The sequence below is a fragment of the Platalea leucorodia genome (genome assembly GCF_965183815.1).
Source record: "Platalea leucorodia genome assembly, chromosome: 2".
NCBI lineage: Eukaryota > Metazoa > Chordata > Aves > Pelecaniformes > Threskiornithidae > Platalea > Platalea leucorodia.
This window is the reverse complement of record NC_138824.1, coordinates 3,158,779-3,182,577: the sequence shown is the minus strand read 5'-3', so window position 1 is coordinate 3,182,577 and position 23,799 is coordinate 3,158,779. Positions and strand designations below refer to the sequence as shown.

The following is a 23,799-nucleotide window of genomic DNA, read 5'->3' as shown; positions in this document are numbered from 1 at the left end:
AACAAAAAAGAAAAAGAGGAGGGCAATCCTTGAGAGCTTTTGTCTCCCGGCTGCTCCCCGAAGACAGAAATGTGATTTTATGTTTACGAAGTTGCAGCCCTTTCCGTGAGCTCCAGGTGCCCGAGGACTTGGAAGAAGTGAGAGGCAAAGTTAATGAGGTGAGAAGGAAAGCAGAAGGGAAAGAGCAAAACACATTTGTTGTAACAGATCAGACCGAAACATCTGCAGGGCATGGGCACCTGTGTGAAGTCGGGAAATGCAGTTTTTATAATTTGTCTTCTCTGCAGAAAAAGAGGGGGGGGGGGGGGGGAAGAAATCTGGAGAGAAGGAAGGGAGAGATGAATAGCTGAAGAGTTGGGCACATCTAAAGATTTATCTTTTTTTCCCTTCTTCCCGAGCAGTTACACAAACCTTTTGGAGAGGTGGGGGGGGAAAGTGAAGCAGCGAATGAAGTCTTGCCATGTGCAGGGTTAAATGGAAACACACAATCAGACCATAACTCAGGGTGTAATTCAAGCCATACGGTTTGTCTGTCTGTTGACTCAAAAGGTTGTATCAAGGCTTGGCGAGGGAGGGGGCTGAGAGGGGATAATCCAAACTTTTTCGTGATTCATAAACCACTCCTTTGCAATTTGGATAATAGATCTCTCTCGCGCGACGACTCGCTAAACTTCGGAGTTAACTGCAGCCCGTGCTTTCTCTCTCTCCTTTCAGGTTGTTCATCTCTAAGGAGGAGCAACACCCAAACTGCAGGGAAATACGTCGTGCAGAAAATTAGGAAGACTCCTTTTTTTCTTTGGAGAAGCTGATTTCCTTCGGCAAGTGGGGGACGGTGGAGAAAATGAAGGCGAGCCCACGATTTTTCTTAGCTGGTTTTCTGTCTTTGATTCTGCAGACGGGGATTTGCTATGGGATAAAATGGATGTAAGTACCTGGCTATCTCTGTGCATTTTTAAAGTCTTTGTAGGCATTGCTGGTCTGTTACCCGTTTTTGCAACTGCAATATGAAGCACACTGTAAAGCCATTTAAAGAGCAGCAAACGCTGCGTTTCTCCAGGCATTCATTGATTTCAAGTGTGTGTACTAGGGGCTTGTGCTAACAACATGTCTCCATCTTCTTTCCAAAATATGCATGATATAGGCTCACTTTTTCTTCTCCTCATTGATACCAAAGGAAAGGCACACACTTGAATGCTCACATGAGCCACTTAATGAAGTTTCTAGCGTTAGCTCCTGCCGCGCTGGGAAACTCTCCCACCGGGACCGCTGGTCGTGCTGAGTAGGAGCTGAGAGCGGTAGGGACGGCAGCTAAGATAATGCCGCCAATCTCCAATCACAGGGAATGCTTGACAGATAACATGGTTTTTTTGTGGACCTTTTAACCTTTGGATTTCGTGAAGGGTGTTAAAAATGGGGGGGGGAAGAGGGTAAAGAAATACCAGGGAGTGTGGTCAAGTCTGGATTGAATTTCCTCGGAGGTAATGTCACTGCAAACAAAGTGAAAACATCGCTATCCCATTTCTTTGCTTAAGCAAGCAATCAATTAGTTGCTTACTGCAAAATAAACAAACAAGCCCCTCCAACACCCATCTGGTTTCACGTCCTTGATGAGTGATCTGTCTTTTCTACTTGGGTTTGAAGCTGTGCACAAAATAAATAAAGGGATGTGGGCTGGCCTCAAATGAGCATCTTCTGTAAAAGAAAAAGCACAATTAAATGCAATGCCAGGAAGAGTCTGTTGTGTAGGGTACAGTGTGTTGGTGAGGATCTTGGGGTTAGGTGGGGAAATTGAGACCAGAGGTTCTTGTTTTAGTCTTCCTTCTGTGCTATGTCTAATTCCCATTCCACCGTCCCAGTCGTTGTCATTTGAGGTTTTCCCATGCCACCTTTTATAAAGGCTCTCTTAAATTTGGACACCTTCAAGTTAGATGTCTTGTTGGAGCCAGTGTTTTCACTGCCCTGCATGCAGTCAGAGGAGAGAGGGATTCACCCTCTCCAAAGAGACATCCAACACAAATGTCAAGAGATGTCCTCTGGAGATGCCATGGATTGCAGGGAGATGGTTGAGACCACACATCCAGCTTTTATACGCGTAAAGAGAAGCAGGGTGAATCCCTCCACAAGGTGTTTAAATGCATATGGTCAGGCAGGAGGAACAGTCACCTATTTTAGGGCATTAAAATGTGCTGTCTCCGTACTCTAAGGACCACCTTGGAAGCAGAGGAGAGGCAGGATCTGATCTGCTCTTCACCATCTTGGCTTTACACCTTGTAGCAGCCACCACAGCTAAATTACATAGCCCAGCTAGTTCTTTCTGCCAGCATCCTTGAGTATTTAGGCTCTCAGCTCTGCATATATCCAGCACCTTGCACAAAGGTGGGCACCTCCTCTCTGCAGGACATCTAGCAACATGCCCATGGACTGGCAGACCCTGGACTCGGTTGCAACCTTCATTTCTATGCAGCACAGAAATAAAGCTGTTCTGTGGCACCCTGATTAAGCAGGGCACTTATGTACAGACCCATAACTGAGTGGAGGGGCTTGCTTATATGCTTGGCATTAGGGTCCTGCTTAAGCAAGGTGCTAAATGCAGAGCAAAAGGCCTGGGTTCCTCTGAAGGGCAGGGGCGAGATGATGAGCTTCAGAGGGAACCTGTTAGCACGTTGACAAGCTGTAGATATGAAAAAAGGCTGGAAGGCAGGGCAAGGTTCCTAATAGCTTTGCTGGCAAAAGCAGCCTCTTGGCCGGTAAGTGGTTAAGCTGCAAGGGTTGCTTTTGGGGATGGGGTAGGAGGGAGGTAGTTGGAGGAAAGACGTTGCCGCTCCTCCCCTTCCCAGCAGACATATCCCCCCCTATCGAAGAGCGAGTGGGGAAGATGAAAGCTGGGATTAAAGTGGCATTTGAAGCATGAACTGCATCCAGATGCACCGCCGGGGCTCCCCTCACACCTGTTTAAAACCTGGCGGAGACCTGCACTCCCTGTCCCAGGGCACTTTGCGCAACTGGGATGCTGCCAGCTGGGATTTCACAAAATTATCGTGTTTTTTTTTTTTTCATTTGCCGTTTCTCCTCCTTTCCCCACCCTTGTTTTTCTACGGAAACGTGGGCTAATTTCCCCCCACCCCTCCCCATCACTCTTTCCCCCACTGCAGCAGTGCTGCCATCCTTGGGGCTAGGGGACCATCCCTGGAAATCCTGTGGGTAAACTCTCGGCAAATGAAGATCGATGCTACCGAATACCAAGTAATACCTCGGAGCTGCAATCCCAGCCCTGGACTCATGCGCTGGGAGCTATACAACCAAAGCCTGCCCCTTCCTTCTCATGCTCGTGAACGGAGCGGGGGGGTGGAAAAAGGACAGGATGAAGAGGGAAGAAAGTGCTACGAGATGTTTTTGGTCGTGGGCTTGTCTCAGCAGTCTGCTCACTGCGCCGTTGTTGTAGGCACGGTGCCAGAGGCGAGCTTCAAAGAGGATTTGGGAGGGGAGGGGGAAGATAAGGAGGTGGGTTTTGCCAGCCTGGCAGGCTGGGTTTGCAAGCCTGAGGAAGAGGGAGCGACTGATATGAAAGGTGATAGGAAATTCAATTTTGATTCAGTGTGTGATGTAATTGCAAGGGGAGAGGGAGAAGAAAAACACACTTTTCAGCCATTTAGGACTTCCCTGTAACATGAATATCTCCTGTAAATTATTAAAAGAGGGGAGAGGGTAAAAGGGAGCTGTTTGTTTTATTTTATTTGGCTTATTTTGAGTTCTGTGGTCCAGATCCCCAGCTGTTGTAGATCGGCACTGTGCCCTTCCCTGCCGCAGAGGTGTGGAACGTCATGCATCCAGCGTGGTGTATGGATGGTCAGCATCTTATAAACCTGCTCCTGATGCTGGAGAAACTTCATATTTTGGCCTCTTCTATCTGAGCTCCAGGGAGATGCTCAGGTGTAAAGTCAGGGTATGGACGGATCTTTGCAGGATCAGGGCTGCCGTGGAGATTCAATGCATATGAGATTCAGGGGCTCATTTTTGCACTCTGCTTTTTGCAAACACTTTCCCATCATTAGAGCAGGGGTTTTTTTTCATCGCTTTGTGGTCCTCAGTGCTTGTTTTGCATCACAGCAGCTGGGGAGGTGAGGCAGCCATCGGTTTCAATGGGAGATGTCTTAGGGCCAATGCATGTAGGAACTTTATCGCCTTACCCATCTCCTTTTGCACCCCCTTTAGCTTTCCTAGGAGGGCTTAGGTTTGGCCAAGCAGGTTGCTGAAGCAACTTGTTGTGGTAGAGCTGAAAAATAAATGAGCACTAGAGGGAGCTGCGGCCAGATGTGCACGCCGCAGAGATCTGCAGATGTTGGGATATCCAGGCACAGAGTGGCTTTCAAGACACTTGTGCCTCCCTGCGGGCTGGCATCTCCTCTGCCCAGGCGCCAAGACACAGGTTGGGCTGTCCCTCTGTACTGAGTGTCACCTTCAACACAAGAGTGGTTGTAAAGAAGCCAAAGGCAGCAAGTGGGTGGTTTTTTTGTGTGGTTTGCAGGATCAGCCCATGACAGCAAGTGGTGACATTAGGAATGCCATGATTTTTAGGTGGAGTTTGGTCACTTTGGGAAGTCCCTGACTGTCCCTGTTGTGGTGGCCTGGACATGCCCCATGCCCTCTGGAGCTATCCCTAGCTGAGCACCATTCCCAGCTACAAGGTCAGCTTTGCTGCACGATTCTCGTGGTTAAATCACAGCCCTTCAGAAGCAAAAGGTGGCTCAGCTGTGCATTTCAGTGAACCTGGGATGTCCCCCAGCTCACCGACCTCGAGCAGCACCACAGCCTTTCTGCAGTCAGCAGAAAGCAGGGGAGAAAATGGAAAGATTTTGTGCTTCCTGGCAGCTCCTGCTTCTCTCCTTCAACTGGGGAGGGAGCTGGGACATCGGGGCATGGGCGCCTGCGAGGAGACCGTCTGCCTGGCAAGGGGGCTGCTAGATGAGCTGCTGTGAAAGGACTGCAGGACGGGGACGGTGGGAGGGGAGCGGGCTGGGGGTGAGGAAGGAGGGGGGACAACGGCTTTGAAGTTTGCTCTTCGCTCCGTAGGCAGCTTGGGAAAACTTGACAAAGCGCCACGGCCTTCCTCGGTGCTCGGTGAGCCAACTTGCCGCTGGCATCGACTTCAGTCAAGCTTGGGCTGGAAGTCAATGGCCTTGTGCCCACTACTGCCAGTGCTGGATTTGGCACCGTATCTGAAAGCAGCTCTTATTTTAAGCTTTTACTTCAGGGTTGGGTTTTTTTCCCCCCACTCCTCTCCCTCTTCCTCCTCTTTATTTCTTTTTTTTTACTTCTTCTTCTCTCTCTCTCTCTCTCTCTTTTTTTTTTTTTTTTTTTTTTTTTTTTTTTTTAACTATATAAATCCCACTTCTCTGTTTTGAAAAGGCTCTGCAGAATCACTGAAAGCATTCACCAGGGGATGTGGTGGCTTTCCCGGCACTTGTAGTTCCCCAGGCCAGGACTGATGCAGGGCAGGGTGGCAGGGGCATGGGCTGCCTCTGACTATCATGAGCTTAGACGAGGTTATTATAATAGTCCTGTGAGCCTCTTCCAGTTGAAAATCTGAGAAAATGAGGCTCCTGCAGATAAAAAAACCTTCAACGAGAACAAGTGAAAAAAAAAAAAAAACAATCACTGCCTCTCTTTATTAAAGTTTACCACACACTTCACTCTCCACAGCCATGTAATTTTGTCTAAATCTTTTTGTTTCACCCAAATCCCTGGAAGATTAAGGGGTTCAAGAATAGGCATAAAAATGAGACTGTCTTCATGGAAAGCAAAGCAGAAAATTTGGAGCAGAAGTTCATGGTTTCACCAACAGCCCCTCTGTGAGGCCTTCTTGGGTCACATCACACGAGGGACGATGGGGAGATGCCCTTCAGAGAGAGCCCTCATCAGAAAGAGAGGAGACCCTCACACCCTTTAAGGGTGTTTTAAAGGGCACCGATGCTGTACTGCTCAGTTCAAGGAGTTTTTCTGCTTTGGACTTGACCAGGAGCAGCATCCTATGCACAGTGGTCCTTGTAAACCAAATCATGTATGGCTTTCATTGATGTCTGCTCAGATCTGAGGGTACTTCTCCCAGACTGCTGCTCCTATGAATAGTCTTCTCATGGAGCCCAGACCTGCAGGAATGGTCCCATACCTCTCAAAGGACCTAACACTGTAGAGCATTCATGTTTTCAAATGAATTTATTAACTGCCTGAGATAATTAAAAGAGTAAACGAAAGTCATGATCCATCCATGCATCATATTTCCTCTGTAATTATGTTTATGGTTTTCTGTCAGTATCCATAACTTCAATTGAAAGCCCTGCTATGCTATATATAAAGCAGGAGATGTTTGGTTTGGGGCGTGTTTATTTAAAGGGATGGGTCAAATACGTATATTTTTTAAAAAAAACAACCACCCCTCAGTTGTCCTCGGCTTTCTGGAGAATGAAAGATGGGGTAGGAGAGAGGAGAGCACAGTGTTAGCAGGAGGAAACAGTGAAAAGCAGCATTTATGGGATGGCAGCAGGTAAAATCCCCACATGCTGCTGCTTGGATGAAGGGTGTGAGTCCAAAGAAAGATGTTTATCGGCATTTTTTTACCAGATTGAGGACTAAAGGTTGTTCTTCCCTGAGGGCCGCTTTATTCAGTCTCCCTGTTTCCCCTCCCAGTGCTGGTGGTCAACAGAGACTGGGTGGAGATGGGATAGAGACCTACCACCAAATCCCACCATGGACAAGACTCTTCTGGGGGAAGGTGATTTCCTTTCCACCGTCCCACAAATGGACTTTGTTCCCCAACAATGTCCTTTGCAGGCGGTGGGCATCCCTCCCTGGTGCTGCCAGAATCTGGGGAGCAGGGAGGGTTGGTGCGTTTCCACTGGGAGGGTTTAAAGCGACAAGGAGTGGAGAAGACATTTCTGAATGTAGGACAGAGACTGAGCAAACCTGGGCTGTCAGAGCATGGACTAGATGACCTAATAGGCCTCTCACATTCCTGATCTGTGATTTATAAATGCACTTTTTGGTCTCGGCAAGTGACTCCAGTAACTGTGAGTTTTCTTTTCCATCTCCATTACCCTTTACTTTTTCCTCCTGACGCTTGGAGATGTTTCCAATTATAGGTTCTCACAAGCAAAGGCATGAAGTTCAGGCCTGGGAGATGTTCAGAAAACACCTTCCTGCGTCTTGCATTTTTATTCTTGGCGTGCTCCTTGGAGCTCGGCTCATTCAACGAGAAACAGCCATTGCTGCCATTTACTGAGTTCTCCCCAATGGGGCCATGGTCCTTCCTCTCTTGACTGTCTGGCAGATATTTTTCCCTCTTCCACAAAGCGAATTTCTTTCTTGTTGCATTATAAATCTGCTTCTCTAATGGTGATCATTTCAGGCCACCTGTAATAACATGATCTCGTTGTACCACATCCCCTTTTTTCACAATGGGGATGAGTTTCAGCCTCAATTCAGCTCTCATCCCAACTTGTAGGTGGTTATATCTGCTGTTCCTGACTTGTCTGTAATGATGAGATGCAGGTGCCTCAATGTAGGCTTCCAGGTCCTTTAGAGAGGCTGAAGACCTCTATACAGGATTGGAAAATATGGTGCAGGACCTAGGAGATATATGCATCCTTTTGGAGGGCCAGGTGAAGCATCCCAAGGCCTTTAAAGTGTCACTTGGCACCTCTGATTAGAAAACCAAGCCGGTGCCCCATAATACAGCATCTCTCAGAGACCTGGAGAATTCCTCATTTGCCTGAAGCTCAGGCTGTGAAGCTCTCTCATTTCATCTGCCTCACTCTGCCTGCTTATTTTGCTGCTGGGACATACTGTGCTGGAGTATTTATCATTTTTACTCTATTAGTGACGAGCTGCTTTGGCCTCTTGCCTGATTTGCATTTCAGCCCATTCCTGAGAGTTGCTGATAGGCTTTCTGGGATAAGTTTTCACAGGTTTCTGGTGCCAAGTGCTAGGATTGGACTCATCTCACCCAGCGCTCTGCTTATACAGTCCAGATGTTTGTGTCCGAGCTCGGTGCCTGGGTTCCCTCTATAGCCAGAGCAGAAAATGAGCACTTTGAGGGCATGAGTCATCTTATCCTACCGTAGATCTTAAAAGCACATCAGGCTAATTACTCCCTAGATGTGGCTTTTTCTTTCCATGGGCTGAAGAAGTACCCTGCAGGGCTATCATGAGGTTCACACTGTAGAGGTTTGCAGTCAGGTGACATTCATACTGTCCCAAGACTCATGCCTCTACCTTAAAGGATGTGATATATCTGAGATATGTGAGCACCCAGAATATCACCAACAGGTTTTGTCTCCACCAGTTCAGGTCCAGCACACATCTAAGGCAGGATGAGTTGCCTTCTAGAGGTGCCCCTCTCCAGACAGGGAGCATTGCATGAGCAACAGTGTGCAAGGGACCACGATGAACTACAGGGCAGAATTTCTGATGATTAAATACTCCACTTTTTCCTTTCCCTTGAAATTCACTGGCCAAACCTTCTGTTCGCTGTATATTTAATAGACCTCTTTAAATATATGTATGATGTATATATTTACATAGCTAGCAGAGTGGTGGTTTCCCTTCCAAGTTTGCCACTGATTATCTAGTGCCAGAAATGCCAAACTCCAGCCGCCTGGGAATTTGTCAGTGCAGACCTACTCAGCCCTAGTAAGGACCGTAGCTTTTCCCTGCTGGAAGAGCGGTTGGGGTTAGCAGTAATGCGCAGCCCAGAGAGAGCTCCAACATACACAGCAGCTGGTTCAAGACAACCTTGAGGGAGCTGGTGGAACATAGATGTGTTTTCCTGAAAACCGAGATCAGAGCTAATATCCCCAATCTTGGTTAGGGCTCAATTTTATCTCTGTTTCCATCTCATTTAACTTCTGAAGGATGTGGATGTTACAGTAATAAAGTGAAATGTGCCCAGAAATGTGTCTGCTAATAAGCCAAACTAACCAAGATGGCTTAGGATGAAACTGAAAGGCAACAGATTTAACAAGGAGAGAAGGAAATATGTGTTAAGGCAGTTGTGTTGCCAGGATCAGATGCCAGTTACTGATGCAGCCAGCTAGAAAGTTGTTTTATGGGAATGAATAACATTTATGACTGCCCTAAGCAGGTCATAAAGATACAAAGAGAGTTACACACCAGGCTTCTGCTGATCACTGTGGGTGCTTGGGGAAGAAGAGCACAGCCCTATATGATGCATGGCAGCATTTGCTTTTTTCTTTTTTACCTGGAAACACTGGCAATTGCACACTAGAAGAACCAATGGGGTCTTTGGAGTGTTGTTGGTTTCTTCCATGGTAATGTATGTGCTGGTGCTAGTGGATCCCTTCTCAGTTTTGACCATGGTACTCTCTCTGCACGTAGTCTCATCGTGCTTCTGCACTACAATTTTGGAGACTAGAGAAACAGACTTATCTACGCGCAACAGTGATGGAACTGGTGGAGGCCCTTGGCATTAACTCTAAGTTTTGCGAACTTGGTGGCTTTTCCCTAGGCCTGGCAGGGGATTTTCTCCGTAATTAATTACATGACATTTAGCATAATCCTTAGAGAGTGTGTGAGACAGATGCTGAATGCAAAACACTGATAACACCAACTTCACTTTTTTTTTTTCTGAATACCACAGTCTTGGAAGATCCAGCTTTCTGTTATCGTGGAACTGATGGGTCATTTTTCACTCTGTTGGGAGATCCGTTCTCTTCATTCTTCAGCAAAAAAAGGTCCCATAAGGATTTACACATTCAGTCAACTTGGCATATGCCCCAGGAGCTTTGTCCAGGCTCCCCTAGATGATGGAGAGAAATGCGCACTTCTAGAGGGTGTTTCTTCCCACCTAACTTAAACAGCTACTTTGCATGAGATAAATCACTCTTCATAGTTGCCCATCTTTCTCACCAGCTTAAACTAAGCACCTGTTTACAGGTAGCTAAAATTAAATCAGATGAACACAGGCCAAAGCATTGACTGAACTGGAGGTAGTGGAGAAATTAATATTGACCTGAAGATTAACTTTTTTGCAGGTTTTAATGCCTTTTTGCATGTGCTTGTCTCCTCAGAGCTCTGTCCAAGACTCCCTCGGCTTTGGCCCTGAATCAAACGCAGCACTGCAAGCAGCTCGAAGGCTTGGTGGTTTCCCAGGTGCAGCTGTGCCGCAGCAACCTGGAGCTAATGCAGACCATCATCCAGGCAGCACGGGAAGTGATAAAGACCTGCCGTAAAACTTTCTCAGACATGCGGTGGAACTGTTCTTCCATTGAGCTGGCTCCTAACTACCTACTGGACTTAGAGAGAGGTAAACAGCACTGCTGGCTGAGCTGGGGACATGAGTGAGTAGAGTCAGCCAGCATGTGTGTATGTGTGCTGGGGCTGGGAAGGGTCTTGCTACCAGAGGGGACGTGGAGGGACTACATAGCCTGGTTGTCCTGTTCTCTGAGACCATGTTCATCGTTATGGTGCCAGTCATGCCCAGGAGCTCTCAAGTCCAAGACCTGATCTCCCACAGCTCTTAGAAGCCATGCCACCAATCTGGTCTGCTCATCTCATTAGCAGGCATGGTTGCACTTGCTCACAGCCATGGTGCTGCTGTTTAAGGTATGCAGACTTGTCAAGCAGCACACACTACGCGTGAGGCTGCACAGCCAGCTTTCATAGGTCAGAGCATCCTTGTATGCTTGTGCTGCAGCTCCATGGCCTCCCACCACCTCCCTCAGCTCCATGCATGCCAGCTCCATGACCTGCTGGCAAGCAGCATCCAGCACAGGGGCAAAAGGAGGCTGGAGAGTCCATGGTGGGGCTTCTTCACGTGCTCCAAGAGCAGATCACACCACGATGGACAAGTTGCATAAGTCCATGTGCCTCCTTGCCCTGTTGGGATGTTGCCTTGAGTTGAAGATCTCACTTAGGAGGTGTGCTCCAAGCTGGTGATGCCATGGGAGGTCTCAGCTGCAGTGAGCTGGTGTGCTTGCTGCTCTGTGGGGCACAGATTGTGTAGGTCTCTTTTTGGGGAATGTTTAGGTGTCCCAAGAGGCTGAGCTGGAGTTCTTGTCTCTTCCAGGCACAAGGGAGTCAGCATTTGTGTATGCCCTTTCTGCTGCTGCCATCAGCCACACCATTGCCAGAGCCTGCACCACCGGGGACCTCCCTGGCTGTTCCTGTGGTCCCATCCCAGGTGAGACACCTGGACCTGGGTATCGATGGGGAGGATGTGCAGACAACCTCAACTATGGTCTTATCATGGGGTCCAAATTTTCAGATGCTCCCATGAAGATGAAAAAATCAGGATCACAAGCCAATAAACTGATGCATCTGCACAACAGTGAAGTAGGGAGACAGGTAACAAATCCACGAGAGTTATTGTAATTGTACAATCATCTGTAGTGGTCGGTCGCTCTGTGAGGTTCAGTGTCTCTATCAGCTAGCGAAAGGAGCAGGTTTCTCCCAGATTGCTCTGAACTCCTTTGGCCTGCTGAAGACTGTGGCCTGTTTTGTCTCCTATCTATATCTGTTATATAGATAACTCACGCTGGGACTCAGGAGGTCCTGAATGCTATTATCAGCCCTATATAACCGTGGGTGGGATGTCTCATTGCCACCCTTTCCACAGCCAAGGATGGCTCTGGCTTGCTTTACCCCAGGAGGTGTGGTGGGGATGGGTCCTGTCGTGCTCTGCCAAGGGCGTTGCACAGGCGAAGTGCTGTTTAAGCGTGGAGGATTATCATCTGCCAGACGCATCCAGCAGCAGCTGCCTCCCAGCCATCCCTGCAGCCAGGAGGGCTGATTTTTACTTTTCAGACTGCTTCGTTAATGATTATTCCCATATCTGGCAGAAGCTGCTTTTAACAGTTTGCATCTAGCGGAGGCATAATGCTTGCCATGAGCAGAGCTTGGTGTGCACCGAGGTGCAAATCCCCATCGCAGCTCTCCATGCAGCTGGAGAAATGGGTGGGGGACTGTAAAGCTGACCCCTGCACCCATCTCTGGGGCTGCAGCAGTTCCTTAGGCTGGTCCTAGCTTAGTCCTTCCAGGGCTGCCTGTGCTTGGGCACTGGAGCAGATAAAACTTGGAGCATGTTGAGCTCATTGGCAGCTGACTGTGTAGCTACAGGCTGAAGTCACCTTTGCAGAGCACAACCATGCCGAATTGCCTCCCCTGGGTGTTCTTCTCTACCATTCCCACTCTATCTGTTTTGTTGGTTTTTTTGTTTTGTTTTTTTTTTTAATTTTAGTAATGTCTTGAGTTTTTGTTTTAATTGTAACGAGCAGATTTTTGTTTGGGACATAGCGTTGCCATGGCTGGTGCATTCATCCCTTCCTGGCAGCGTCCTGCCATGTCCTACAGAAATGAGAGCAGCGCAGAACCAAAGTAAAAGGCTCTTTTGGCCCCATGGCCAGCAGAAAGGCAGGGTGAAGTGCCCTGAATTCATCAGAGCCTTGACATCTCTGTTACTCAAAGCCCAAAGCTGCTGGAGGCAGAAATGGATGTTAATTTTCTATTTATGGATTGCTTTGGTTTTCAGCTCCTTAGGAATTTTGAGGGTGGAAATGCAGCCCTATGTAGATATCTGATCAAAATTCAAAATACTCTTCTTCTGCTGGCTGCAAAGGTGCCTTGGTGAAAGTAATCCTGGGCTGATAGTGATCACCAAGGAGCTGTGGGATCTCATTCCCTTTGCACAGTAGCTACTCTAGAGTGACTGTGCAGAAATCAGAGCAGCAGTCCTTTTCTATGGCAGTCCCTGCTAAGAAATTGCCTTCTTTAGCAAGCTTGTGGGATGTTTGGAGGTAAGAGAAGGGCATTTCCTAACTCCTGCATTCCTTTTTGCAGGTCTTGAAAGCCTCTCTTGAAATGAAATGTAAATGCCATGGAGTTTCTGGGTCATGCTCTATCAAGACCTGTTGGAAAGGCCTTCAAGAGCTGCGGGACATTGCATTGGACCTCAAAAACAAGTATTTATCAGCCACCAAGGTCGTTCACCGGCCCATGGGCACACGCAAATACCTTGTGCCAAAGGATATTGATATCAGGCCGGTTAAAGAGACAGAGCTGATCTACCTGCAGAGCTCGCCCGATTTCTGCATGAAGAACGAGAAAGTGGGGTCACACGGGACCCAGGACAGGTGAGGGTTTCTGCAGCAGGTGCTGACTGCACTCTGAGCCCTGAAGAGGGAAGGGGAAGAGGGGAACATGTATGAATAAGAGGCAAATAATTGGGGAGGTAGCACATGAATGCAGATAAAGAACATCTCTAACATACTGTACGGTCTACAGAGGCCCGAGCCTATTAGTGGTGGCTGTGGCCAAGACAAGGCTGCAGACACCTTTTGCATTATACAGGCAGGCACAAGACACCTTTTTAAATTCCCTGAGTGGCTCACCTCTGCAGGAACTTGTAATGAACCAGCAGCTGTTTTTTACTGTGTTGAGTCTCTCTAAGTAATTTCTTGCAGTCATTGCTGATGTGATGAGTTGTTACTCTACTTGAAGGCTCCTCTAAGTAGGCAACCCAATTAGGTTAACCCAATTAGGACCAGTGCTCCCAGGCAGCCTTAAAAAAGCCCTGTAAACTACAAAGGTGAATTTTTAGGATTTTTCTTCCACTGCATTTTAAAAATCCAAGTGTATTTGTATTGTTCATGTCTCTGCAGAGGAATTTCTTCATCTCATTAGTATTTGTGATTTAAGGTCTTTATACCCAAACCTCCACTGAGCACAGTGCTATCCCTTTCACATGCAGCAGACATGCCTCTCTCTTCCCAGGATCTGTTTAAGTCCCACCAAGACAAACCCATTCCATGTTTCAGCAGTCTGAGCATCTCTAGGTGGGCAGTAGACCCTTCAACAACCAAATAATTGTGTATTTCCAGAATTTTGCAGAATTTCCAGATTTTTTGTTAGGTGGCTGCAATGGCTGGTTTTCAAGCTGTCTCATTAGTTACTATCATCTGCTGGCTTGGCTTTCTTCAGATAATTCTCATAATTCTTCCTTGCTCCTTGTGTCACTTTGTGGTGGAGACTCAGACAGTCAAGTTGCAAGATGCATGTGCCTGCCCTTTTGTGGGGTGTCTTCATTTTAACTCTTGTTGGACGCAGTGGTCTTTCCATTGTGTATTGAGAAGTTCAATGGAGTGAAGGTTTTACTGTGACAGAAATGAAGTAAATGACCCAAATGCAGAAAAGATACATCCTCTTTGGATACCTTTGATTCATACAAAGCGTTTAATGAGGGGACTTTAGAAGATATCCTTTGGCAATGGCCATTTAATCTGTAACCACAACTCTGTAGACAATATATCAACATTTAACTGGTGGAGCTGATCAGGACATGAAGACAGTTGAGTGAGACAAGTGTGTCCTTTTTGTCCTCTGAAGTTTTGTGGCCGTTACAGTTTTGTATCCTCCATTAGGACCAAAACCAATGGTTGGACTTCTCCACAACAGTGTTTATCTGGCAGCTCTGTGGTGGGAACACCACAGGCTGATGTTCATCACTGGCCCAGCGGTGGAGCAGTAATTAGCAAGTGAAGATGTTTATGGATCACTGAGGACTGTAGGGAAAAAGCATGCATTCGAACCGGTTTTTGAGGGAAAATATCATTTGAGTGGAAGTGATGTTTTTGCGGATTTGTATGGATTTTGACAAATTTGCGCCTTCAAAAAGACCACTTTGTAGTGTCATTCTGTTTTGCAATGAAAAAGTTGTGGAGGTTATTTAGAAATTAGTTTTATAGGAATTGCGTGAAATCAACAGGTTGTGTCAAAACCAAACTGAATTCATTACAGATTTGCCAAGTAAAACATTTTCCATGCGCTGAAATCCTTTTAAGGGGGAAGGAGGCGTGGCTTTTTCTCATCTGATTTCATTTTACAGCAGATTTTGCCTTTTTATCCCAGCTAAGGATGAAAAATATGTCAAGGTCTTGAATGATTTTTTTTTTTTTTTTTTTTTCCCAAGGATAGGAAAATGTGTATTGCAGGCGTCCGTTTATCCCAAGCTGGGCGACAGCAGTGATTGTGAGCCTGCCAGGCAAGGGTCCACGGGAAGTGAGATTGAGTGAGAATTTAGAGGACCGAGATATTAAGGCAGGAGGGGATGACGTTCAAAAGGAACCTGTCAAGAAATACTCCTTGTTCTCGGATGTACAAGATGGTGATGGCTGTGGGAGGGGAGCCGGGCAAGATAGTCCCCTGTTGAGCTGCAGGCATCTCTCAGGCTGAGTTTTAAGGTCATGCGTAGCTACACTTATTTTCATCGCAATCTATCTGCCAGCTCTTGAGAAGATGCCTGGTGTCTCAAAATTGGCACGTGTAACACAAACCATAGCAGCCCCTTTTCTGCATTAAATTAGCAGAGGAAATAAGCATAAAATGCACACAATGTGTTTGCAGATTGGTCCGTTCTTCCCAGGGGGAGCAGGGAAAAGGAGGGGAGCTTCCCTAACCTCCTCCTCCTCCCATGGATGCTTTTTTCCCTTCTCAATTTTTCTCTCACGGAGAGGACATCTAAGTATATTTTAAACGCAGTGGCTCTGTTCCAGCCGGCCGTGGGGCTGTGGAGATAGCGGCTAATGACAGGGATGAGGGAGAAGGAACACAAAAGGGATGCTGTTAGAGAGGGCAGGGAAAAATGTGGTTCATGCTTACTCTGCAAAGATGTAAAAACACTCGCATGGAAATAGCCCAAACAGGTTTTATTTTATTAGTCAAGTCCCGGCTGCATCTTAACATTTTATCCTTGTACACATCAAAATTTTCTGTGGGGAGATCTCACTGTTTCCTACTAGGCTGATTTTTAAGGTCTTTTTTTGCAAATGCAATCAAAAAGGGATTTTTCGTGGTGGTCCCTCGGTTCATTTTTTTTCTTCTTTTCTTCCACCACCTGCCTACTCCCTCTTTGGCCTTTTTCTGTCCATGAACATGGGTTCAGGGATCAGCCCACGGGATGTTAGAGTGCAGACCCTTCTCACCGCATTCCAGAAGACCTTGATCTGGGCAGCTTCAGCAGCTTTCCAATCCCGCTTTCTGCCTCCAAAGGGGTGTAGAGAGGAGGGGACCTCATTACCAACCCCTTTTTCCTGTTACTGGATTAAAAAATTTAGATTGCTACATTTTCATTACAAAAAAAGGAGTAGTTTTGCAGCATGTGGAGAAAAAGTCCTTTCCCCACTCCCACTCCCCCAGGTCCGGTGCTCACTCAGAGAATACTGGAAGCAGGACATAGGTTGATGGCTCGGTTGCAACACCTTGGACGTATTGGGTTTCAGTGTATGCTGTAGGGAACAATCCTGCACTGGCAGGTGGGTGGAAGGGATAATCTAATCGGTGGGTTCCATCTCTCTAATTATCGCTCACATTATGTGGACTTATTGTGTGTTTTTCAGGCAGGAAAGGGAATTGAATTACCTTGTAGTAGAACTGCGTGAAAATCCATTTGGAAAATGTGCACCCAGTTACTCAGAAGTCTTTCAGAGCTCTTTGCTGAAAGGATTTTAAAACCTTCTTCGAAACAAGCCTGAGATGTTTTCTAAGACATCTTGGCCTTTCTTAGTTTGTTGAAATCAGAAATGGTTTGGAAATCTGCATGCCTCCAAGCACTTGGGGTGTATCCAGATTTCAAAGTCAGGGAGCTGAACCCAAACCTGCGATTTGAAGCCTCTTTGAAGTGCTCAAAATCTGATTAAGCAGCTGAGTTTTGCAACCAGTATCCAAGGCTCCTGCAAACAGGCTTGCTGCAACCGCAGCCCTCATCGACTCCAGCCAAACTCCATGTGCTTATATGCCACCATCACACTTTCATAGCCAATAAAAAATGGTCTGGAGAAAAATCTAAAGAAGCTGATCAACTTTCAATACAACAAACTAACCACTGGGAAAAAATGTGTATGTTCCCGTTTCAGAGCTTTCTTGGACAAAAGCACCCTATAGCTCATCTTTTAACAAGGTAGTTCAGTTTCTCCTGCCTGAAAAATTCATTATCAGCTACGAGCAAATGATAAATAATAGCAGATTATAAAATTGAGATCTCTTTTGTGAGAAAAGAAGCAAAAGTATTAACCTTCTTTATCAGTAGGGTGCAATGTATCATATTTCAAAGGCTGTTTAAGGTCCCTTAAGGAATCCAAGGAAAGGGAAATTCTGCCATGCATGCAAAAGCCTCCAGCCCCTGAAGCCTTGCAGTGATAACTGAGCTGTTTATTACTGATCTTTCCCAGAGCAGTCTTGGAGCCAAGCGAACGCTGCTTCCTCCCTGATGAAGGTGGGAAGGAGCTCTCTTACTCTGCAGAAATCGGGCTGCAACGTTGCACTGCAGCTAAGCTGGTTGATCAGCAACCACTCCTTAGCTGATTCACTTTGGCAACAAACGTGGCCATTCCTTGGTGGTTGCTCCTTGCTCACGTATTCGTTCTTTTCTGCAATATAAAATATTAGTCTTAAGTGTCTCCCAAGGTGTCTTAGTCTGGTATGTTTTCTTGGATAGGAACATGCATGAAGTTAGCTGAGCATGCATCTGCTGCTCGGTGGTGACTGCAAAGACTTAGTGGCTGGTGGTTACCTCTTTGGCATCTTGGTGACCCCAACAGCAGGGCTGATCAAATGCTGCAAAGAAAGAATGCAGTGGTTTCCCATGTTCAATGGCAACCCTTGATACCACTTGTTGCCTGCCACCCCAAAAATACGCTTTGTATTGCATGATTATGTGAGCAATGAAATTTCTTAGCAGAAGCACTCATATTTAGAGGTGGGAGAGTGGTAGTTATGGGTAGACAACAGCATATGGCATTTGTTTTTTGTTACAGCCTCTTTTAGTTTCTGTCACTCAGTGAGGGCACAAGAAGGAATACGATGAACTTTGGCTTTGAGTAGGTTATAATGTATACGATGATTTAGTAATTTCTGGAACTGTTATCAGGTGTGCCACACTTCTTTCATGGGATCCAACAAATGATGAATAACAAATAGCAAATAATACTTCTGTGAGTGTCCCAGAAATTTAAGCTGAAGGAAAGTCAGAAAAGCGGTAGCTTTCTGCTCCTCCCACCTGCCGTGCTAATTCTGCGTTCCCAGGGCAATGTGCTCGTAGCTGGTGCCCATTTCAGTAGTTGGGCCAGCTGCACTTTTTTGGGCTTTTTCTCAGTTAATCCCTGGGGAAGATTGAATCTTTCCCACTTTGAGAGACCTAGATTTGACCATAAAGTTTCCTGAACAGATTTGTGAATTTATTGGTGGAAAGAGTAATTTCACACAGTAAAATTGCAATGGATAGTGAATTCAGGGGATAAAAAATTGCAGCCAGCTCTCCTAAACATATTTAGTCCCTCTGCATCAAAACAGCATTGGAGTTAGGCAGTATCAGGGCTAGGAATGACTTTCCATGGAGCCTGATCTTTTTAGGAGCAAGACCAAACTGAGAGCACCTAGGCTGTTACGGAACATGTTTGTCTACTCTGGTCTTAAAAACAGTTTCCCTAAACAACCTGTTTCACGGTTTTACTACCCTCAGAGTTATGTTTTTCTTAATCTGAATTCAAACTAATCATAATCTGAAATCAAACTAATAATTTCTTGTCCTCTTTCCTCAGCATATAAAGAACATTTCTTCTCTCTCCTTTTTGCAAAATCTTTTATAGATGGGAAGACACCTCTTCTTACAAACTTCTCTAAATCAGTTCCTTAATTTTTTTCTACTTTCTGAACTGCTCTTCTGACTCTCCTGGGAACATTCCCACATTTATCTGGATCTTTTTCAAAGTGTCTTGCTTACTTTGCATTTTAACCCACTCTCGCAAAATGCTCTCAGCTCCTTTTGCCCCAGCGTTATCCACAAATTTTTAAGCTCACTCTCTACTCCTCATTAATGAAAATACAGGCTGCTTCCAGGATCTCCCTTGACATCTCTTCGCTGACATGTACTATTGATAACTCTCTTTCGTACAGTTGTTCGGTGTCAGTCTCTAGTCGTTCCTTGTGGATGAGAAAGCAATTTAAAAGTAGTTCAGATTATGCCCTCAAAATCTTATATGAAGCTGTGCACTTTGATGTCTTTTTAGCAATGATGTCCATTGTGTTACACACCTCCTGGGGGATTTGAATTATTTTTCTCTTTCTTTCTTTTGTATACTGCTGTACGACTTGACATTACCGGAGCAAGGGGCACGAAAGAAATGAATAGGAATTCGATTTAAAAGAGAAGAAATAAATTACTTCTTTACACAGCAGTACTGTCTTCTGGGACTTGTGGCTGCTGGAGTTCATGGAGGCAGATGGTTTCCCTGAGGTCAGAAAAGGATGAGACAAACCCATGGCCAGGATGCCCTCAACGGGATACTGAGATGTCTAGGCAGGAACATACCTTCTATCATCCCTAATGCAACAGCCCAGGTGCTGGTGGGGTATGAGGGGATGGACTACAGAAAGCAGCCAGATTTGTATTTTCCTCCCTGAGGAGCATCTCCCACAATCATTGCAGAGTAATGGACCCGGCAGGCAGTTGCTGTGACCCAGAATGACTTTTCTTACGTACTCATAAGCAGCTTCCACTTATCAATAAGACTGATGGAGTGAGGTCCCAGTGGACATCTGACCCATCCCTGTCATCATCTCTCATTATTGTGGGTGACACCATACAGAGTTGGCCTCAGTTTGGCTCTCAGATGCCAGCTGGGCAACCAAAAAAAACCTATCATCCTTCTATCTGCTGATGGGGCAGAAGTGAACTGGGATCCAGAATGAAATTGTGACATCTCCCCATAGCTTTTAAAATGAAAATCCCCCAGGAGGTAACTGTGAGATGGCTTAGCCTCTCCATCTGGGGGAAGACTCTTAGAAGTGCTGAGATGTCCTTCACCATCTCTGCCGAGGAGCCACCCCCATGATGAGGCTGTACGATGTACCGCAGCGTTTCTGCAAATGAGGGCTGGAAGGGGGAGATTTTGGACAGGCATATTGAGTAGGATTAGTCCAGTTAGCAGGGTTGACCTCCTCCCTTCTTGCATAAAGAAGGAAAAAGAACTGTGACAATGTGAAAGCCTGTTCCTGAGCCAAGACCTTGGCTGGGATTATGGCCGAGCATCGTTTTTCACTGGTCTTCCAAGTGCTTCTAGAGGTTACGGTGTTGTGTTAAGATGCAATCGCCTGCCTTCATGTTTTCTCTCCGAGGCTCGGGAGGAGGGCATTTCTCTGAGTTGCTGGAATCGTGCTGGACCCAGCCCAAAACAAATGAGATGATTGAATTTAACCCATCAGCGGGGTGCTTGGTGAGATCGCAGCCATGGGCTCTGGAAGCAGATGCTTGGGGACAGCTTCTGTGGGTAAACTCTGGTCTTTGGGCTCTTTTGTCTTTCCCCACTTGCTTTTTGTATGTATAGATACAGCTGAGAAACTACCTTTGTTTCAGCTTGTTTAAAGAAAAATAAAGACAATTCACCCAGGCCTACACTTTAAAACAGAAATAAAATCTCTGGTTAGTGGCGTTGTCAGGAAAGTTTATTAGAAGCCCATTTAGGTTCAGGATGGGGTCAAAAGCTTTGTTTTGGCTATTCAACCCATCTGTCCAGAATGTCCCTGTTCCTTTATGCAAAACTGAGGGAAGCTTGGGGATTTTTTAATAAGATTTTCGTTTTTTCCTTTCTTTATTTCAGGCTGGGTGTGATGGGGACACTTATAGAAAGGTGTATCTCCTAGTAGATCCACTTTTTTTTTGCAAACCATAGGACTTGGTGCAAGGAAAGGGAGATTCCCATGTCCCAGTACAGCAGGTAGAAGAGTTTTGCTCTCTGTTTGAGTGGGGTGAATTTGACTGTCGAGTGCTTTGTACATTTGGGGAGTGAATGTCCTCAACTGTGAACTGGAGTCAGAATGGACCCGTATTCCTTTTCTTGGCCATTTTAATGAGCTCTCAGCATGAGGTGGCATGGATGCACTGCATGTCCATCACTGTCCTTCTGCAGACTCCCCATCCTCCCTAGGTGAACCTCTGGGCAACAACTTTTCCATCCACTGGTAAAGCTGAGTAAGGTTGTCAAATACCCTCCCCTCTTGTCAACATGCCTATATTTGAACCTTTGCTCTGAATATTTAATGCATTTACTAATACATTTATGAGGAGTCATTTGGAGGTTTCCTGGCGGAGGGGCCCCAGCTCGCAGGGGCAATAACAACGCCTTTGGTTCAGCGTTAGGCAAACACGCTCAGTGTGGTTGCAGACTTCGGCTTCGGTAGAGGCTTTCAAAGGTTTGTAAATATTTACACACACTCCCGAATGAGGGGGAGTGGGGGGGGCCTTTAAACACTGAACCTGGAGAGGAATGTGAGTCAGAAATAACAAACAGGAGGCCCGCCTGAGTCAGAAAAAAATAAGGGAAGAACAAGAACAAAATCTCAACACCTCATTAATCCCGTAACCTCCTAAAGCATTACCTCATGAGGAATTCCTATAAATCTCATGGATTTGTTTTCATCTACTAATGGAGTCAGCTCAAGAGTCCACCTCATGCTCCTCTCTCCTTTTCGTGCCCCAAACCAGCCCTAGAGTGTTTTTGTCCAAAATAACAATGCAGAATAAGATTTAGGAGAGACGTCAGCAATTCCTCCCCCTCTCCAAATTGCCTGTCTTACAGTAGTTTCAAGACTCCATCAGGTTCACAGCCCCATGGTGTTGGGTGCATCATGAGATCTGTGCACTAGTGTCCAGCCAAGCATCTGACCAAACATGAACACTTCGCTCCTGGGCTATCTTTACAGTCCATGGAGAAATGGCATCTCTATGACATGGTTAATCTCATCCAAAAGTCAGTGCCTGTTGCGCTGTCATGTCCAGTGACCCAACTTGGAGTATTTTAGGAGAATGAGATGATAGCTGTTTTTTGAGAATGGCTGGGGATCCATGATCAATGGATCAACAAAAGGGATTCCCCAATTCATGAGTTCCTTCTGAAAACCTCAAGCCAGCCACTTGCAAGCGGACAAAGCAAGGGAACCCCACACAATGGCCGACTTATGCTGATGAGTCTGGCTTTAATTAAAAGCAGAAGCAAAACAAGCAGTGAAAGTCCATGTGATATTTGGCGACTTGTCATCCTACACTGTGCTCCTGCCATCCTGCCTGCTCCTGGGTCAGGACTCGGGGTGTTATAGAACCAGCTCCCGTGCTGCTCATGCTGTTCTGGGAGACACTCGGGGGAGAAAGTGCAGAGTCCAGCCCTGCTAGTATCAGTTCTGATTTCCCTGATAGGTTCAGGGCTGGACAGTGGCTGTAACAGCCTGCTCAGGAGCTTTCCCAGCCCAGGATCTTTGGCATGGAGCCTCTGCAAATAGTCTGTGGCTGCAGGGTTCCTCCTCCATCCTTTTCAGGTTAGGTAGTGTTAGACAAACACCCGTGTTTGTTCTTTAGGGTATCATCTTCTTCCAGCTCCTTTCAAATAGCTTTGGAGCCTGCCTGGGAATACAGATTACTAGGGACTATGAGTTTTTGTTTTGGTGGAGGTATCATGACAGCTTTGCCTGTACAGGAGCTAGGTCCTGCCTGCCCTGGCTGACAGGCAGCCTGAATGCCGCTGAGCCTGAACTGGGGGTCAGAACAGGAGTTTAATGTTATTTTGGGTGTCAGAGCAGGTGATGCAAGTGCAATCCTGGGCATCAGAGCAGGCGATGTGAGTGCAGCTCTGGGGTTCTCCCTGCCTCCCTTGCAAGTAGAGAGGGCTGCTTGGCTGGGTGCTCACCCCTGCCATGTGCTTGCTGCAGTTGAGATGTAACCATGCTGGCTTCACCCAACACCTTGCAGAGCTGTCAGGCCCCAGCACCACCACAGGACACTGGTTTGGAAAGCCCGGCAGGAATTTGCGCTTGCTGACTGCATTTTCTTTCTTTCAGGCAATGCAATAAGACCTCCAATGGGAGCGACAGCTGTGACTTGATGTGCTGCGGCAGAGGCTACAACCCCTACATGGACAAAGTGGTGGAGCGATGCCACTGCAAGTACCACTGGTGCTGCTACGTGACCTGTAAAAAGTGCGAGAGGACTGTCGAGAGATATGTGTGCAAATGAAAACCCTCCTCTCTCCGCCCGGGAGCTGAGACGCCAGTGGCACCCCAGCACTATTCAGAGAAGAGAAAACATTTCCCCGACTAGACGTCGTTTATCTTGTAAAGACACAGACTTGAAGAAAGATGGTAGGAGGAAAAAAAAGCAATCACACCAGTAAAAATAAGACCCTTAAAAAATCCAACCAAACCCACAAACGTTTCCCCCCACCAATAAAATGCTCTCTGAGAAGTCAAAAACTCATTTGGGATGGTATCTCTTCCAAAATATTTCCTATGGTTGCCAATGACGTCCAGCCATCAAGTGCCTTAGTATTTTGAGAAACAAAAGTAGAAATTTTCCCCGGGGAAGAAAAGCAACTCTTGTTTGAAAATAACTAAGGCTCACACCTGCCTTCTAGCACAGGTACTGAGTCTGCATTAGGACCATCCCAGAAGGGAAAATGCTGCAACTTTTCAGCAATAACTGCCTTTGTTGCCAAAGACTCCATTTTTAACGTGGAAGCATCCACTCCAGATGATAAAGGTGGAAAGATTTCAGGTCAATCCCTTGAAATGAACAACTCATTTTAACCTTTCTTTTTATGCAGGTCTGTGACTTTGAAGTTACTGCTGCAGGAAAAGCTGTCCATGATTTTTCCGGGCTGGATGGGGTTTGAAATTCACCCATGCAAAAATTCCTGTGGGATCCCAGAGGCAATGAGAATAGGGTACCCTGTGAAAGGCTTTATGGGGTCC

At 46.4% G+C, this 23,799-nt stretch overlaps 1 protein-coding gene across 1 annotated transcript; it reads left to right on the top strand.

Moving 5' to 3' along the window:
- Window positions 1-841: 841 nt before the first annotated feature.
- WNT11 (Wnt family member 11) lies at window positions 842-23,065 on the top strand (the record flags this gene model as incomplete). Its single annotated transcript, XM_082334519.1, has 5 exons — window positions 842-924; window positions 10,083-10,318; window positions 11,081-11,358; window positions 12,850-13,142; window positions 22,891-23,065. 5 exons carry the CDS (start codon window positions 842-844, stop codon window positions 23,063-23,065), a joined length of 1,065 nt encoding a protein of 354 aa, XP_082190645.1.
- Window positions 23,066-23,799: the final 734 nt, after the last annotated feature.